The following is a 19,028-nucleotide window of genomic DNA, read 5'->3' as shown; positions in this document are numbered from 1 at the left end:
CGTGTATGTTCACACCTCCTGAGCACGTGATATTGTAGCATGACAACACATGGTTTCTTCCTTCAGTTCTCAGGCAGTGCCTGTTACCCCTTCTTTTATCATTAAGAAAATCGTTTGAGTCATAGAAGAGCAGAGACAGGTCTGTGAAATGGGACCCTCTTATTTATGGTTCATCAGAGGATTTGATTTGATTTTGTTTTATTTTATTTGGGGGGCGGTTCGAGACAGGGTTTCTCTATATAGTCTTGGCTGTCCTGGAACTTGTTCTGTAGACCAGGCTGGCCTCGAACTCACAAAGATCCACCTGTCTCTGCCTCTCGAGTGCTGGGATTAAAGGACAGGAGCCACCACCACCCTGGCTAAGGATTTTGTTTTTTAGTGACCTGGGGAAGCATGGGCAATACAGAAGAGAGTATTTTATTAGGTGAGATTATCCAAGTGATAGCTAGGACCCAAGGCGACAAGATAGAGTCATATGGGTTTGCTGTAACCGCAGAGGTACCGGCCATGTGTGCATGGGGAAGGTATGGGAGCAGAATGGAGAAACAGTGGGAACAGGGTTCAGAACACTGCCCAGGGCTTGCTCTTTGCTGGCAGAAGGTCCTACTGGGTAATGTTTTTTTATGTCCCTTTTTTTCTGAACTGTGCTCCACAAATGGGAAGCTGAGAAGCAGGCACACTTCTCCAGGATGCTGGAAACTGTGGCCAGATGTTTGGAGCCTCAGGGAGGACATGGGCAAATAGCAGCTTAAGGTGAATGCATTCAGACACTTGACTTGATGAAGTCGCCCTGGAGGAAGGCTTAGGTTTACTCTTCAAGGAAGCAATATAGAGACGGAGAGATTCTCAGAGTCGGTTTATAAACAAGTGTGTTATAAAATTGGGTGTTGGGGGTAGGGATGGGGTTCCTCTTAATGAGCAGTTGTGACCGGCAAACAAAGCTGTCATAACAGAATATAAACAGAAGTTTATATAGCGAGTACCTATCCGAACAAATGAAACAACGGTGGGAGGGGTGGGGACGGGAAGGCAGATAGGTAGGAAAACAGAAACCACCAAGGATGGAAGGGAGACGTTAGAAGGCAGGGAGGAACTCAGTGTTGACAGGTATAATCTGGGAAGCGGTGGCTGATGTGACCCAAGCTTGCCACGCTCACTAGGGTCAGCATGCACATGCTCCCAACCTCTCATTTCCTCCTCAGTGTTAATTACCAACCACCAAAATCAACTCCAGCGGGCTGCTTTGTTTGGCATTAGCTGTATGTGATGTTCCCAGCTTCCTCTCATTTTCTCCCTTGCTACCTGAGAGTTTCTACGGCTGACCAGTCATATCTAGTTCATGTTGATGTATAACTTCATTTAGAAACGCCCATTTCAGAGGTGGGCGTTTTCCAGGCTTCTCCTCTCACTTCTTTGTGGGTGTGTTACCCCTAAGCAGTACCTCTATGACCCCCCCCCCCCCCCGGCCCTCCCCGCCCCCAGCAAAGACCTCACTTACTCTGCCCATGGACTTGTGTTCATGTTCAGCGTCCGAGAGTGTTTCCCGTGCCGCGATTTCCAGGGGCTGTCGCTGACGATGTCAGAAGCTTGAAAACCCACGCAGAAATCACAGTGTCTGTTTTCGCTGTCTTCCAGTGTCATCTTGCATTACAACATATAAGAAGACACCACCTCCAGTCCCACCCAGAACTACCACGAAACCTTTCATTTCTATCACAGCCCAGAGTAGTACAGAGTCTGCGCAGGATGCCTACATGGATGGGCAGGGCCAGCGTGGAGACATGATCAGCCAGTCTGGCCTCAGCAACTCCACGGAAAGCCTGGACAGTATGAAGGCTCTCACGGCCGCCATCGAGGCCGCCAATGCCCAGATCCACGGCCCGGCGAGTCAGCACATGGGCAGTAATGCCGCTGCTGCCACTGCCACCACCATAGCCACTGTCACCACCGAGGACAGGAAGAAAGACTTCAAGAAAAACCGATGCCTCTCCATTGGGATACAGGTAACAGCTCCCCGGACCCTTGAAACAACCCGAGTACTAGGATGTATGCCTCTTCCTGGTGCTGTTGTTGTTGTTGTTCCGACTCCTCCCAGATCCTCCCCACCTCCTTGGCCAGATCCACATGCTTTCTTTCTCTCTCTCGTTAGGAAACGGCAAGCACATAAAAATAAAATAAAGCAGGAATGAATAAGCCAGAACAGGGCAAATCAAACAAATAGAAAGAACAAAAAGGGACCAAAGAAAAAGCACAAGAAATATGTATAGATGTAGATACGCATGTCGCACACACTGAGCTCCCATGCAAAACACAAAAGCAAAAGACCTGTAAGTTTTAAAAAATCCTAGACAAAGCATTACAGACAAAAACCTCCAAAAAAAAAAACACCACTGAGTTCATGTTGTTGTGGGCAGGGGCCTCCCCTTCCGAGTGGTTTGTCCACCCAGTGAGACTCCGTTGGAGAGAATGAATTTTCCTTTGCGAGCAGGTGTGCACTTAGGTAGTTGTGGGCTAGGATGGGGCTCATGCCCACTTCTTTCAGCACTGGGAGCCCATCTGGCTCAGCACCATGCAGGCCCTGTGCCTGCTGCCACAGTGAGTTCCTATGTATGCCAGTTCTGTTGTGTCTAGAAGGCATCTTCTGTCTTCTTAGGACATAGAGGTACTTCTGCCAAGCCTGCTGGTGTGAGTTCAATCTACAGAATCCATGGGAGGAAGGAGTGACCCACCACCTACAGCATGTCCTCCACCTCCAGTGCAGTGCTGTGGCCTGCACATGCCCGTTCTCTCTCTCTCTCTCTCTCTCTCTCTCTCTCTCTCTCTCTCTCTCTCTCTCTCTCTCTCACACACACACACACACACATTTACACACACACTTATACAATACATGCACTCACACAGACTCACCCACACCCACATATTACATACATCCATCCTCACAGGCACACACACTCACACAATACATACACTCATGCACATTCACAAATACACACTCACACATATTCACCCCATGTACAAACAACCACATATTACATACACACATACTCACAGGCACACACTCACATACATTCACACAATACATATACTCATGCACATTCACACATACACACACACACGCATACTTTCCCACATGCATGCACACTCATGCACATTCACACACACACACACACTCGCACACTCATGATACCAAATTTGTAAAGACGACCTGGCACAGTATCGCTGTGGTCACCATCAGGTTGCCCTATGCCTAACCCTGTTGAAATGCCATATGAGAACAAAACGTGATCCATCACTCACAGATGTAGGAGACCAAGGGCGGGGCTACTACTGGTACAGAAAACCCAGGGTCGTCATTGGCTGTTTCATGAAATGCAGTAGCCAGCTCGGAGACTTCTCGGTTCCTTGCTCTCTTTCCTTTTCCCAACTCAAGCTCCACAGCGGAAGTACTACGGAAATATTTTCCTGTGTTGTGAGTTTCCTAAAATAACACCCATCTGATCTTATTTATTGTATGTGTACACATGCACACGCACATGCAGCAGCACACATGGAGGTCAGAGGTCAACTCTCAGGACTTGATTCTCTTCTTCTACCATGTAGGTCCTGGGCATGAAACTCAAGTCCTGAGGCTAAGCCGTAGGTCCGCTACCCACTGAGCCATCTCGCCAGCCTGTCCTTGGTTGTTTTGCACCCATCTGGGGGACCCTAAGGCACAGCCATGTCTGTGGTGCCTTCTGCAGGTGCCCGTTGGTCAGGCATCTCTCTACAAAGCAGACCGTGGGTCACAGACGCGCTGAACCCAATCTCGGCACAGCTGAAGGGCGGGCGTGGGCACGTTTTCACCCTGCTGCTGTTCTTTCACAATCCAACCCTCTGCCCGATCCTGGTTCCCACTGGCAGCTAAATTTCCCCCCCATCACTAAGGGACGGACTCGCATGCTTTTACCTATCAAATGATGAGACTACAGGCACACGTTACCAGCACTAAGAAACAGTAAAGAGGTTTAGTTTATTTATCGTGTGTGTAGAAGAGTGGGGGGAATATGTACTAGGGCATACGTGTAGAGGTCAGAAAAGAATTTACGGGAGAGGGTTCTCTGCTTCCATTATCCGGGCCCCAGGGTCTATTTCAGCCTTACAGGCTTGGCAGCATGCCTCTTCCCAATGAACCATCTTGCTCACCCAAGAATGAGGTGTTTAAAACTCTAAATTCCAGGCTGGCAAGATGGCTCTGAGGGTAAAGGCTCTTGCTGCACAAGCTGCATCATCTGAGCTCGAGACCCAGAGCCCGTGCTCCTGAGAGTTGTCCTCTGAACTGCACAGGAACACCATGGCAGGCACCCCACCTGGCCCCATACCACAAGACACACACAACCTCGATTCCTGTGGACACAGGTCTCTGCTTGGGATGCTGGACAATTCTGTTGTGGCTCTTGGTGGTAGCTGCACAGCGATATGAATATGCTCGGTACCACTCAACCGTGCACATCGCCACGGTTACCATGGGAAAGTTGATGTAACACGCTTCACCATGGCGATTAAAATATCTGCCTTTCTATCTGGTACTAAATTAGTGATGATAGCTTGCTTTTGTTTCCTCAGCATTGAGTCCGTTCTTTTCCCTTCTTCATTTCATGTTATTTTCTTTTTTTTTAAAAAAATATTTATTTATTTATTATGGATACAATATTCTGTCTGTGTGTATGCCTGCTGGCCAGAAGAGGGCACCAGACCTCATTACAGATGGTTGTGAGCCACCATGTGGTTGCTGGGAATTGAACTCAGGACCTTTGGAAGAGCAGGCAATGCTCTTAACCTCTGAGCTATCTCTCCAGCCCCATATATACTGATTTTTGTGAATACTCTAGCAAATATATGTTTTGCTTATTCCTTATTTTTTGCCCTGATATTAGCATATACCTTACAATACTCTATACTTTGCTTTAGCTTTTTTCAGTTATTACATTTGCTTTTTTTTTTTTTTTTTAGTGGAGGGAGGGGTGGCTCACTTCCACCAGGACTTGCTTGTAGAAGAAGTCAGGGGACCAACTGTGGGAGTTGGTTCTCTCTTTCTAGCATGTGGCTCCTAGAGATTCAATTCCAGTTGTCAGGCTTGGTAGCCTGTGATTTTACCCGCTGAGCCATTTTATCAGACCACCTGTTCTCTTGCCTACTTTTTTTTTTATTTTGTTTTTTTCAGAACAGAATTTCTCTATGTAACCCTAGAACTTGCTTTGGAGACCAGTCTAGCCTCAAACTCAGAGATCCACCTGCCTCTGCCTCCCAGTACTGAGATTAAAGGTGTGCACCACCACCGCCCAGCGTAAAACTGTGTTTTATTAAAATCAGCAGGGTTGGGGGCTGGAGAGATGGCTCTGTGGTTAAGAGCGCTTGTTGCTTTTGCAGAGGATCAGAGTTCAGTTCCATCACTGACATATGGCTCACAACTGCCTGTAACTCCAGTTTCAGGGGATCTGTTGCCCTCTTCTGGCCTCCCTAGGCACTTGCACATATGTGGTGCACACACATACACCCAGGTACACACACACACACACATACACACGTGTGTGCGTGTTTTAAAAAAATATTAGCAAACTCAGAGGGCATGCTAATTAATGTAGTGATTGCTGACTTCAGATGCACAAATAGGAATCAAAGACATCCTAAGTCCCAGAGCATCCCCACCACAGCATGGATGCCTGAGGAGGAAGTGCATTTGTCTCTCAAGTGAGGCAATGGGAAACAACCAACCCTGTTTGCTTGACGCTTTCCCCAGGTGGATGATGCCGACGAGCCTGAGAAGCCGGGGGAGAATAAGGCGCCCAGTAAGTTCCAGTCCGTGGGAGTGCAAGTCGAAGAGGAGAAGTGGTAAGTGCACAGCGTTTGTCCTTGTCCTTCCTGTCTGCTGCTGGCCAGGGTGGTGCGGCACTCGTCCGTGACAAACCGGCAGATGTGGGACTGCCAGAGGCCCCTCCATAAAATTTACAGCCATTCTATATCAATTTTACTTTATTATTATTATTGTTATTATTATCACGTCGTTGTTGTTGCTGCTGGTGCTGGTGCTGCTGCTGCTGCTGTTAAAACAGAGTTGTGCTGTGTACCCCTGGCTGACCTGGAACTCTAAACCAAGCCGGCCTCCAATTCACAAAGATTGGTCTGCCGCTGTCATCTGAGTGCTGGGATTAAAGGTGTGCGCCACCATGCCCAGCCATGTGACTTTATTTTAATTGCATATTTGTCTGTGCGTGGGTATGTGCTTGGGAGTGCAGGTGCACTTACACACACGAGAGAGAGAGAGAGAGAGAGAGAGAGAGAGAGAGAAGAAAAAAATGTTAAAAAATGTTTTTAAGTACTCGAGGACCCAAGGCCCAGCTTCATATTACTGATGTCGAAAATAAACTTCCTGTAGAATCTTAGCATCCAGACGTAGGACATTTAGTTCTATCATATCTCAGAATCCCATTTTGCTGAAGCAGACTACCGATGTTAGTATTTTCATTTTTTAATTTTATTTATTTTTATTTCCTGTGCTTTTGCCTGCATGTATGTCTGCATGAGGGTGTTGGACCCCCTGGAACCGGAGCTACAGACAGTTGTGAGCTGGCATATGGGTGCTGGGGATGAAACCGAGGTCCTCTGCAAGAGCCATCTCCCTAGCACCAATATTTTCATTTGATAAATAAGATTCTATGACCCTATGAGCTCAGATGTCCTCTTGCCACAGGAGTAAGATCAAACAATATGGGGGACCCAGTTTTGGTTCTTAAAACCCACAACCCTTGACTCACGGTTGCCTGACACCCCAGCTCTAGGAGGGCCGACACATCTGAGTGTGGGTGTGTGCTCTGAGTGTAGGTGTGTGCTCTCTCTCGAGTGTGCACACACACAGACACACACACAATTTAAAAATTACCAGTTTTTTAAACAATAGAGCTACGCCATTCCTCTCCTGCTTGTATCTAACCCCTGCCCAATCCTTGCCTGAGGGACCTTGAACCTTAAAACTGCACATCGGTATACTTGGAGTCCTTCCGTGTAAAAGGGGTGACAGTTCCCAGTCCAGCATTTCAGGAGCTGGGAAGTCACCCCTGTACCCTCTAATAAGTAAAAATCTGAACAAACAAACAGAACAAATCATGTCCTTGGGGCTGAGGAGGTGGCTCAGCAGTTAAAAGCACTGACTGCTCCTCTGGAAGACCCGGGGTTCAATTCCCAGCACCCACATGGCTGCTAACAGCTGTCCAGATGGATCCAGTTTCAGGGATCCATCACACCAGGCATACACGTGGTGCAGGTATCTGTGCAAACAGGCAAGATACCCCACATATTAAATAAGTCTTAAGAAAAAAGTCCTAAATCTATTAAAGAAGTGAAGTCATGTGATACAATCCACCCTGCCCCTGCTCTCCCTACACACAGGCACACACACTAGATTAGAGAAACTGGAGACAGAAACCAGATACAATCACAAACGTGGAAGGAAAGACCAGCCACAAGCCTAAACCAGTCCTGGGGAGGGAAAACCCACACTGTCACCAATTCCTGTCACCTCAGAAGAAACTGCCCAGGAAGAAGTTAGAGCAGGAACTGAGGACACCCTGTACTTGGTGTATTTTACCTCCAGGAACGTTCCTGGGCCTGAACAGTGAACAGAGGGACAATCCCATTTCCTTTTCCAGGAAGAGGAAAGGGAAGGGGACCATTTTTAAACTGGGCCTGCACTCAGCAGGAACGATGTATGTCATGGTGGGGGATTCCTACCTGGGGATTTCATCCTACCTGGGGAAGAGGTCCTCAGCTTCACATGTGAGGGATGGGATCTGCCCAGCCCCCCACCTCACCACCATCTCCCCCCCCCTTAGCTATATTATCCCAAATAAGACAGAGAAATAACTTGAGGCACCCCCATGAAGTTCACAGTCCAGGGGATAGGGGTCACAAAGAGGATAAGACAACCCCGGTGTTATAGGACAGACATCTTTGCCACACACCTTCCCACGTCTGACTCAGGGTCCAGTGACCATGTTTTCTCTCATGCCATGCATACATCATGTTCACTTGTCAAGACATAGTAAGGCACCCCAAGTGGTTCAAGATATGATGTGGAGAACACATGGGAAAGTATCCAGATCAGGGCCAGGTGTGACAAGGATGTTGCTCTGCTTCAAGCAATTGATGCTCGGGGCTGGAACAGAAGAAGATTCCAAGTAAAACAGATGAACGTAAGCAGAAAGGGGAATCACAAGAAAGTGTCAGAGTAGATGCTAGGAGACTAAGAAAGATGTGTAACAAAAAGGAAGACCATTAGCTGAGGGTATAACTTGGGGTTAGACGGCACTGTGAGCGTGTGCAGGCCCTGTCATGAGTTCCCTGTGCTCAGCCATGAGCTCCCTGTGCTCAGCATGTGCAGACCCCATGTTCAGCCATGAGCTCCCTGTGCTCAGCGTGTGCAGGCCCTCTGTTCAGCCATGAGCTCCCTGTGCTCAGCATGTGCAGACCCCGTGTTTAGCCATGAGCTCCCTGTGCTCAGCGTGTGCAGGCCCTGTGTTCAGCCATGAGCTGTCTGCACTCTCATGAGCACCAAAGTGCAGAAGCCACACAGAAGCCTTTGATGGGATCAATAGTAACTCTCAGAGCTTGAGGGTACAATCATCTCTGTATCACTGAGCTTGAAGATGTGACAATAGAAATCCCCAAAACACGAGCAAAGAGACTGAAAGGCTGAGAACACAGAGCACACAGCCTCCCCATAGCAGGACAGCTAGAAAACATACGTAAGACGAGAACACCAGGAGAAGGGGAGCAGAAATGGCATTCGAACAAGAACAACTAAGAAATTGCCCCAACGTGATGTCAGACATCAGATTACAAATCCAGTAATGGCAAAGCGTCTCAGACAACAAATGGAAGTGTTTAAGGTCCGGGGAGAAAACCCCACCAACTCAGACTTCTGTGCTTTGTGAAATCATCTCATTAAGCCAGGCTAATTGGTACAGGTCAGTAATAGTCCCAGCTCCCTGGAAGTCTGATTCATGTCGATGGCAAGTTAAAGACGTGCCTGGGCTACCAGGTAAGCTCAAGTGTAGACAAGTTTCCGGAGCCTGTATCATGGTGGTATGTATGTACCTTTAATTCTGGCATTCGGGAGCTAGAGACAGGTGGATCTCTACGAGTTTGAGGGCAGCCTGATCTATATAGGGAGTTCTAAGCCAGCCAAGGTTACATAGTGAGACCCACCCCTGCAAATCAATCAATCAGTCAATCAACCAATGATGGCTTGGTGATTAAGGGCACTTGTTGCTCTTGCAGAGGACCAAGGTTTGGTGCCTAGCACCCACACCACAGGGAACTCACAAGTCTCTGTAATTCCAATTCTAGAAGATCCAATATTCTTCTGACCTCCATAGGTACTACACACACATGGTGCACAGACATACATGTGGGCTAATAAAATAAATCAATCTAAAACAAGTTAAATAAATTGAGGGAGACAGAGCCACCGTCTGAGACTAATAAAAAGAATGCAGGAGTGTGATACCCACACCATCTGGAACCACAGTTGGGCAAGGGTCTGGGGAGTAGAGAACACACAGAGACACGAGTCACTCTGGAAGCAAGAATGCCAATTTTATTATGTTCCAAGGCAGCTGATGTAGTGTTTTCCTTGACTAGTGGCCACGCCCTTGCTCTCGGGATTTTCTACTGCAAGCCCACCAGAAACCACTTGCTTGTTATCAGGAACTCATGAAGGTTTTGTGCTCAGATGAGCTGCAAGCTTAGAAAAACAAGTTGTTTACTCTGGCAAACAAGGGGTCTGAGGGTCTGCAGCTCCCAACAGAGGAGCAGCTGCAGACAACAGACCAAGGAATGTTATCAGGGATAAAGAGAGGCATTGCCTAGGGACTAGAAAGATGAAATGGCTCCAAGGTTAACAGTTCCTTGCAGAGGAACTGAGTTTTGTTTGTAGCTCCCACATTATGTAAATTGCAGAAAATTTCTACTATCTTTTCTGCATCATTTTCTGCATATGTGACCTTGTAATCTATGAACAGAAGCCACTCAATGCCGTCTCCCTCAACCCATGTAATATGTCCTCGTGGCACTGTTGAGCAGAATAGTGCAGGGCATCTTTGCCTTGCTCATGGCACGGAAGCTCGCGTTTTCCAGGGGTCACAAGGTGGGTGGCAGGTGCTCTGTGAGTTACGGGAGCTCTGCTCCATGACTCGTTTACAAGAGGTTTGAAAAAAACTCTTAAAATTGCATTTATTTGTGTGTGTGCACATATGTGTTTCCACATGTATGACAGTGCATATGCAGAGGTTGGAGGGCAGACTTTGGAGCTGCTTCTTTCCTTCCACCGTGTGGGTCCAGGGGTTGCCAGGCTTGGGGGCAAGAATCTTTTCCCAGTGAGCCACCTCCAGGCTCTGATTCTCTTTTATAATAAAGAGGTAGCTTTCTCTTACGATGAACCGGTGTTAGAACTCTGGCACTTCATGCACACACCGATGTGATCATGTGATTGCTTTCCTTCGGCTTTTTTTTTTTTTTTCCTGATTTTTAAGACAGGGTTTCTCTGTGTGACAGTCCTCTCTGTCCTGGAGCTCACTTTGTAGACCAGACTGGCCTGGAACTCACTGAGATCCGCCTGCCTTTGCCTCACGAGTGTTGGGATTAAAGGTGTGCACCTCCGCTGCCTGACTTCTTTGGCATGTTTAGGTTACCAGTTGTTTTTCAAAGGTTGAACCAGACTTGTATGCCTCTAATAAATTAGAATTGATCCTAATTTAGTTTCAATTCTCTCTCTCTCTCTCTATATATATATATATATATATATATATATATATATATATATACATACACATACATATATAGTATGTATATATATATATATATAAAATACATAAACACACATACACACATATATACTTTTCTATTGTTGTGTTTTGAGCCAGGATTTCTCTGTGCAGCCTTGGTTGTTCTGGAACTTACTCTGTTGACCTTGAACTCAGAGATCCGCCTGCCTCTGCCTCCTGAGTGCTGGGATTAAAGCCTGCACCACTGCCGCCAGCAATTTCCTTATATCTTGTTGAAGATTTTTATATCTGTGTTCATGAGAAATACTGATTTGCAGTTTTCTTATGTTTTGGATTTGGATAGTAGGATCTTGCTGATCTTGTGGGATGAGTTTGGAACGAACTTTCATGATGCTTCTATTATTATTATTATTAATGATGATATTAATAATAAATAAAATTTAAACTTTTTTGGAAGTGGGGCCTGGAGAAAGGGTTCAACGCCTAAATGCATGAGCTGCTCTTACTGAGAACTGTAATTCAGTTCCTAGCACCCAGAATGTGTTTTACAACCATCTGTAACGCCAGTTGCAAGGGCATCTGACGCCCTCTTCTGGCCTTTGTGGGCACTGCATGCATGCAGTTGACATGAAACATTCAAACACATTAAAAAAAAAATCCACAAAAAAAAATTAGACATGCACAAGGCTGGGTTGTAACTCCATCCTGTGGCGCTCACTTAGAATCCGTGAGGCTCTGGGTTCAGTCCGCAGCGCTGCCCAAGCGACAAGCAGCAGGCCTGACGGACAGACACCAGCTACTGATGGTATTCGCCACCCTCCTGTCTGAAGGGGAACCATAGCCACATAAGACAGCAGTCTGGCAGTCTCTTACCATACTCTGCTCTTAGAATACCATGCAGCAGCCGAGCTCATCCGGGTGAGGAGATAATAGTTGAAGGTATCAGACAGTGTGATGGGAGGTTCGAGGCTAGCCTGGTCTACGCAGTCAGCGCCAGTCCAGTCAGGACTACAGAGTGAGACTATCTCAAAATGATAGGTATCACGGAGCTAAAAGACAGATGGCTCAGCAGTTAAGTACTTACTCTCCAGTGAGGACTGGTGTTCAGATTCCAGCCCCACATAGCAAGTCCGGTTTCTCCACAAATGCCTGTCTCCCCAGCCAGCCCTGGCTGGGTAGAGAAAGGATCCCAAGGGCTCATTGATCTTTCCGCCTAGTTGAGAAAACAAACCCAAAGTTCAGGGAGACCCTTTCCTCAGAGGGACAAATGGAGATTGACCGATGGAAGGGAGGACACCAGATACCCCCAGGTACCCTCTTCCTGCACACACGCACACACAGGGACACACACAAGCACACTCACACACACAACAAATAAATAAACATATTATAACAGTCTCAATACAAGGGCTGGAGCGATGTCTTAGTGGTTCGGGGCACTGGCTGCTCCTCCAGAGGACCCCAGTTCAATTCCCAGCACCCACATGGCAGCTTATGGTTCTCTGTAACTCCAGGTCCAGGGAATTCATGGCATCAAGCATGCAGGCAAAATACCCATACACATAAAATAAATAAGTCTTTTTAAAAAAAATTCTTAAAATAAAAAGCAACCAGAAAAGCTGTCATGCAGGACAAACAAAAACAAAACAAACAAACAAAAAACCATGGACGAAACCACTGTCCCAGACAAACCAATCTAAACAGATGACACACCGTATCATTGTGTTTAGCTGGCATTAAAGAGAACGCCCTAGTAGAAACAGAAATGCTTAGTGGCTGCCAAGGGTTGGGGGTGAGAGGGATGGCTAGAGGCAACACAGAATTTTCGGGGCCGTGAACTCCTCTATTCCAAACTATGATGGAGCCTACATGTTTAGAGCACATTTATCGAAAGCAGCAGAACATACAACAGATACCAAACCTGAACTCTGACTGGGCGTGGCCACACAAACCTGTAATTTCGGGACTTGGGAGGTTAAGAGAACTCTCCCAAGGCCGACCTCAGCTACACGGATGAGCTAAATGACACCCTGTCTAAAAAAGAAGGGGGGCGGGGAGCTGAGTGGGAAACAAACAACCAAAGCAAGTAAACCCCAATGAACACCATCGTTTGGTAACATGAAGGTACCATTTGCGCCAAATACAACATTCTAGTGAAGGATTTTTGATATCTAAATGAAGAGGAGGTTCATGGGAACTCTGCATTTTACAGAATTTTGCTGTGAACTCCAAACCGTTCCTAAAAACTTAGACTTATTAATTGTGAAAGAGGATGGGAGGATGGGTAGCAGGGCTGCTGAGACAGAGGCGCTCAGCACCCAGCCTGCAGACATGGTGGAAGGAAGTCGCTGACTCCAAACGCTGTCCTCTGACCTCCACATATGTAGACTGTGGGACACACATGTTCATATGTGTGCAGAAATTTTAAGGAAAGCAATGATATAACCTTTTCTTCAGAAAACAAGAGAAAAGGGCTGGAGAGATGGCTCGAAGGTAAAGCGCACACGGGCTGCTCCTCAGAAGTATCTGGGTTCAGTTACCAGCATCTACATGGCAGCTCACGTCGTCTGTGACTCCAGATGCCCTACTCTGACCTTCATGGGCACCAGGGACACACATGGCGTACAGACCCCCATGCAAGCAGAACAGCCATACACATAAAGTAAAATAATAATTTAAACAGAAAAGGTCACTAGTAGGTAGTGGCGCTTGCCTTGATTCCCGCACTTAAGAGGCAGAGGCGGGCAGATCTCTGTGAGTTCAAGGCCAACCTTCTACAGAGTGAGTTCCAGGACAGCCAGGGCGGTTACACAGAGAAACCCTGTCTCAAAAAACAAATAAACAAATGAGAGAGAGAGAGAGAGAGAGATCACCTTAATCTTATATTTTTCTTCAGAAACTTCCCCCACAGTCAAGCAGTCTGTCTTCTTAGAAATGCCTTGATGCTCACCCATCTATAAGAATGCTGGCTGACAGTGCAGTAGGATTGCCTTGATAGGAAAAGGTGCTCACCACACAAGCCTGATGACCTGAGTTCCCTGAAACCAAACTAAAAGAGAGAGCTGTCTCCTCTGACCTTAACAAACCTGCACACGTGCACGCACATATACACGCACACATAACACATATACACACACATGCACATACATTCACACATGTACATGCCGACATTCACACACACACACACACAAGCATTAGTCATTTTAAAGGATTTATTATGTGTATGCATCTGTACGGGAATCTGTGCACATCAGTGCAAGTGCCCTCAGAGACCAGAGCCATCAGGTTTGGGTCTGGGAACTGAACTCATCTGAAAGAGCATTGTGAGCTCTCAACTGCTGAGCCTTCGTAATACTTTCTTGGCAACTCTGGGCGTGATGGTGTACGTCTTTAATTCCAGCACTCTACAGGCAGAATAGGTGGATCTCTGTGAATTGAGGCCAGCCTGCGCTCCATAGCTCCGGGAGAGACTGTATAGTGAGACTCTTGTCTCAAAACACAAACAACTAAGGAATAAACAAGTTAATTAATCCCCTAGAAGGGCTGACAGTAATTTCAGTGCTTAGCCTTCTAGAATGTTTCTCCACGGGCCACTTTGTAGTTGGCCTTTCTGTGAAGTCAATAGGCTTGCACAAAGATATCAGTGGCTGTCACTGAAAGAAACCCATTGTCAGACATGAAGGGTTGCTTTCATCTTCTCCTACAATTCCTTTTTATAATTCCGCTGGTGGCAGCTCATTTAGATCCCATCTTACAAAGCAGAATTGGGCAGTTGAGATTCCTTCATGATGACTGGACACACACACACACACACACACACACATACCAATTATGTAGTGTTAATGAGGAGCCAGCTGTGTTCACACTGAATATCTGATAATAACCCAGGCTTCCTTCCCCAAACAGACTGAAGGATAAGAAGTGCCAACCTCACAAAAAGTGAGAAAAGAAAGAAAACAGAGCCAGAAGGAAGAAAGAAAGAAATATGCAAGAGGCCAGGACACTCCTGGCCTTTCTGAATGATCTTTAATTTGAAAGTTGTTTAGGTAACAACCGGCCTAGAAACCCACCTGACTGCCTGTTTGCTGAGCAGGGGACTTCAGAGTTCTGAGTTCAAACAAATGAGTTCATAGGCTATTGATAAAGAGATACATAAACAAGATACGCTAGGCAGAGATCTGCTCCAAGAAAAGGCATGGACATGGAACATCGCAGTTTGTGGGCCGCCAGGACATCCTCAGAATATGGTGGTTAACCCATGTGCCATGTCTCCTCTCCTGGACAGCGTCACAGTAGGGACCATGCTGTCCAAAGGACAGTTGTGTAAATGCCCTGAGTCACTTTTTGCAAGGAGGCTGTTCTCTTAAACCAAACTCATTACCTTTGTCAACACCAGCTGTCCCCCAGTTCCTGCTACACTCTGCAGGCCAGCTAGCAGTGCTATGCACAGGAGCCAAGGGGTATATATATATTTGCTGACATGAAGGGCGGGTCCCTCCTCCAGAGCCCTGGGTGAAAGGCCTCCTATGGCTGCCTCATCCTTTTGCCGGCTCTCAGGAATTCCTATGAAGTCTTCTAGGCTTCCAAGCTGATAATTAGCAGCTCCAGGACAGTAATCCTTTCTGTTGACTAAGGTAAGAAAGCCTGAGGCTCCCAGGGGGCCCCTTCCCCCCCCCCCAATAAGGATTGTATTCGCTTGGTGACTTTAAACTGCTCTTTGTTACTTGGTCCACTGGCGATTCTGACCCCAGCAGTGGACACAGAAAGGGAGGGTGATTACTGCCCTCCTGATAAAAGGACTATGCAGATTTACTCAGAGGCAAAGACAGAGTGATGTGGGAACAATTTATAATGGATGGGCTTTGGAGTAATTGGAAAAACAAAAATCACCTGTGTCTGTGTGTGCCCACAGCTCTTCTCTCTATACTGTCTTGTAAAATAAGGATGTATACTGTTGAATAAATCAGTTAATACTAAGAAAAGTAGGGGCTGGAGAGATGGCTCAGCTGTTAAGAGCACTGGCCTTTCTGGCAGTTAACGTGGGTTTGATTCCCAGCACCCGCATGGCAGCTCACAACTGCTGTCACTACAGTCCCAGGAGATCTGACACCGTCTTGTGATCTCTAAAGACATCAGGCACACCTGCGGTACACAAACATCCCTACAGGCAAAACACCCATGCGTATAAAATAATCAAACGAAACAGAAAAGGAACAACCTAAGTTTTCTCTTTGTTATGAAAAGCCCATGGCAGAGAATCCCACGCCAGCTGAAGACCTGAGTTTGATCCCTGGGACCTGTATGGCTGAAAGAGAGAACCAAGGTCCACGAATTGGCCTCTGACCTCCATACACATGCAGGGGCATGTGCACACCCCACACACATGTACATACAAAGTAAGCAAATGTTTGAAAAGCGTAAAGCAACAACTTGCTAGCTTTAGTGGCTCATGCCTGTGATCCCAACACTCCAGAGACATCTCTGCAAGTTTGAGGCCACTCTGGTCTATACGGTGAGTTCAGGGAAAACCTCGTGAGTTCTGTGTTTGGTTGAGGAAGTACCAACACTTGTTACTACCATTTTTTCCCTCTGTGTCGTCTTGGTGGGTGTGCAGTGGTAACTCATTAGAGCTGTCATCTGAGCTTCTCCAATGAATAATGATATTGGTTGTTCTATCATGAATCTATTGGACAGTTGTATGTCTCTTTGAGAGTGTCTATTCAAGTTGTTTCCCTTTTCTTATATAAATTGGTTTGTTCTTCTGTTAGTCAGTATTTTAAGATTTGCATATTTTATATGCAAATACAAATATACACTAGATCTTTTTTAAAATATTTATTTATTATGTATACAATATCCTGTCTGCGTGCATGCCTGAAGAGGGCACCAGACCATATTACAGATGGTTGTGAGCCACCATGTGGTTGCTGGGAATTGAACTCAGGACCTTTGGAAGAGCAGGCAATGCTCTTAACCACTGAGCCATCTCTCCAGCCCACACTAGGTCTTTATAAAACTGAAAACGTATTGTTTCCCCACATTCTATGAGCTGGCTTCCCACTCTCTATTTAGGGTTATTTGAGACACCAGTTTTTAATTTTCAAAAAGTCCAGTTTTTAATCTTTGTTTTGTTGCTTATAGTTTCAGTATCCTGCTTAAGAAATCATTACCTTTTTAAACATAAAGAAAAGAAAATCAGCCTGCAAACCACAATCCCAGAGAACTTAGACAACAATGAGGACACTAAGAGAGACTTACATAGATACAATCTACATGGGAAGTAGAAAGTAGAAAAAGACAAGATCTCCTGAGTAAATTGGGAGCATGGGAACATTGGGGGAGGTCTGAAGGAGGAGGGGAGAAGCAGGGAGGGGAGTAGAGAAAAATGTAGAGCTCAATAAATATCAACAAAAAAAATCATTCCCAAGGGGTTGGGGAGATGGGCAACCAGGGACTATGAGCACTGGCTGCTCTTCCAGAGCACCCCGACTCAATTCCTAGCATCCATATTGCAGCTCAGAACCATGTGTAATACTAGTCCCAGGAGATCCAATGACCTTTTCTAGTTGGGCACCAGGCATGAATATGATGCACAGATATACATGCAGACAGAACACCCATACACATAATAATAAACTAATAATAATTATTTAAAAAGAAATCATGACCAAATCCAAGGCCAAGATTTGGCTGTATGTATATATTCTTGTAAGACTACCATAGCTTTAGATCTTAACTTGACCTTTGATTCATTTTGAGCTAATGTTTTATATGAGATAAGGTAAAGATACAAAATTATCCTTTTTTGTGTGGCTGTCCAGCTAGCTGACATTCACTTATTTATTGATTTGAGCGAGAGAGATAACTCAGTGATAAAGAGCACGTGCTGTCCTTACAGAGGACACCAGCACCCACATGGCAACTTTAGCTGTGATTCCAGTTCCAGGAGACTGTGACGGCATCTTCCAGTCTTTGAGGGTACCAGGCACAAATAGGGTGTACATGCATATAGGCAGGCACTTACATATACACAATAGATAAAAGTAAATACATATTTTTACAAATTTAATTAATTAATTTGTTTGTTTGTTTGTTTGGGGGGACTAGGGTCTCACCCAGCACTCAGGAGGCAGAGGCAGGTGGATCTCTGTGAGTTCGAGGCCAGCCTGGTCTGCAGAGTGAGTTCCAGGACAGTCAAAGCTACACTGCCTTGAAAAATAAACAAACAAGCAGGTTACATGCCTACAATATATAATATCCTAAGGTAAAACACAGAAAAGAGAAACAAAATCAAAGTAAAAACCTAACAGGGCAAATGCTAAATCCTGTAACCCCATGTCTAAAACATGTTGATGTGATGGAGCGAATTCACCTCTGTGGCCTTTTCATTTACAGGACACATGGCCTCTCTCTGTGACTATGGATGGCTCCATTGGGTTTGGGGTGCCTGGGTGGCTGTGCACGGTGAAATAACTTTTTAATGGATCACTTCTGTGGCAGCCCTGTGCAAACAGGGTGTGATGGAGGTACTCTCTTCTCAAGGGAAAACTTTTCAAACGACTTCATTTTTCTATTCTTGAATCTGCCATGGGTGAGGTCTGGTGGATTCCTGGAATGTCCTCCAGGAAATCTCACTTATTGTCCCAATACAAAAGCATCTGGCTTCTTTTTAATGACACTGGACTTGAGAAACCAAAACTTACTTTCTAGGCCTGAACTTGTGGCTTATGAGTGGCCTTGAACTTGTGGTCTTTCCTGCCTAAGTTCTGGGATCACAAGCATGAGCCACTAGTCTCCTGAGCCTCCCCAAAGAGTTAGGACAAGGACAGAACATAGACAAGTTCTTTGCCAGAGTATAATATAAAGAGCTTCTAGTCCATTTCCCAATAGAATCTTTGTTCCTGCCAGGGGGTGGTGCACACCTTTAATCCCAGCACTCAGGAGGCAGAGGCAGGCAGAGCTCTGTGAGTTCGTGGCCAGCCTGACCTGCTGAGCAAGTTTCAGGATATCCAGGGCTACACAGAAAAAAAAAATCCTCATTCCCATCTGAAACATCAAGACCTAATGTTGACTGTCCACATTTCTGTCAACACTCTGATGTTCTAAATTTTTACCGGAATCACCTGTTTGATTCTTCTTCTTATAATTATAGGGATTCTCAAGGCTGCAATACCATACTCCTTAAAATTCTTCCTTCAAACCAGTTTCAAA

General features: G+C 46.0%; 1 protein-coding gene across 8 annotated transcripts in view; it reads left to right on the top strand.

The window, feature by feature from the left end:
• Dlgap1 (DLG associated protein 1) overlaps window positions 1–19,028 on the top strand; it is a 270,222-nt gene that overhangs the window by 218,249 nt on the left and 32,945 nt on the right. For 5 of the 8 annotated variants that reach the window (XM_038315307.1, XM_038315306.1, XM_038315309.1 and 2 more), the window contains 2 exons: window positions 1,636–2,003; window positions 5,777–5,868. In XM_038315307.1, coding sequence (XP_038171235.1) covers window positions 1,636–2,003; window positions 5,777–5,868 — 460 coding nt within the window. The remainder of the gene's footprint in view (window positions 1–1,635; window positions 2,004–5,776; window positions 5,869–19,028) is intronic. The other 3 variants (XM_038315308.1, XM_038315313.1, XM_038315314.1) reach the window with 1 other exon arrangement.

This window comes from Arvicola amphibius, chromosome 18, assembly GCF_903992535.2.
Source record: "Arvicola amphibius chromosome 18, mArvAmp1.2, whole genome shotgun sequence".
Taxonomy (NCBI): domain Eukaryota; kingdom Metazoa; phylum Chordata; class Mammalia; order Rodentia; family Cricetidae; genus Arvicola; species Arvicola amphibius.
This window is presented reverse-complemented; position numbering and strand designations above follow the sequence as displayed.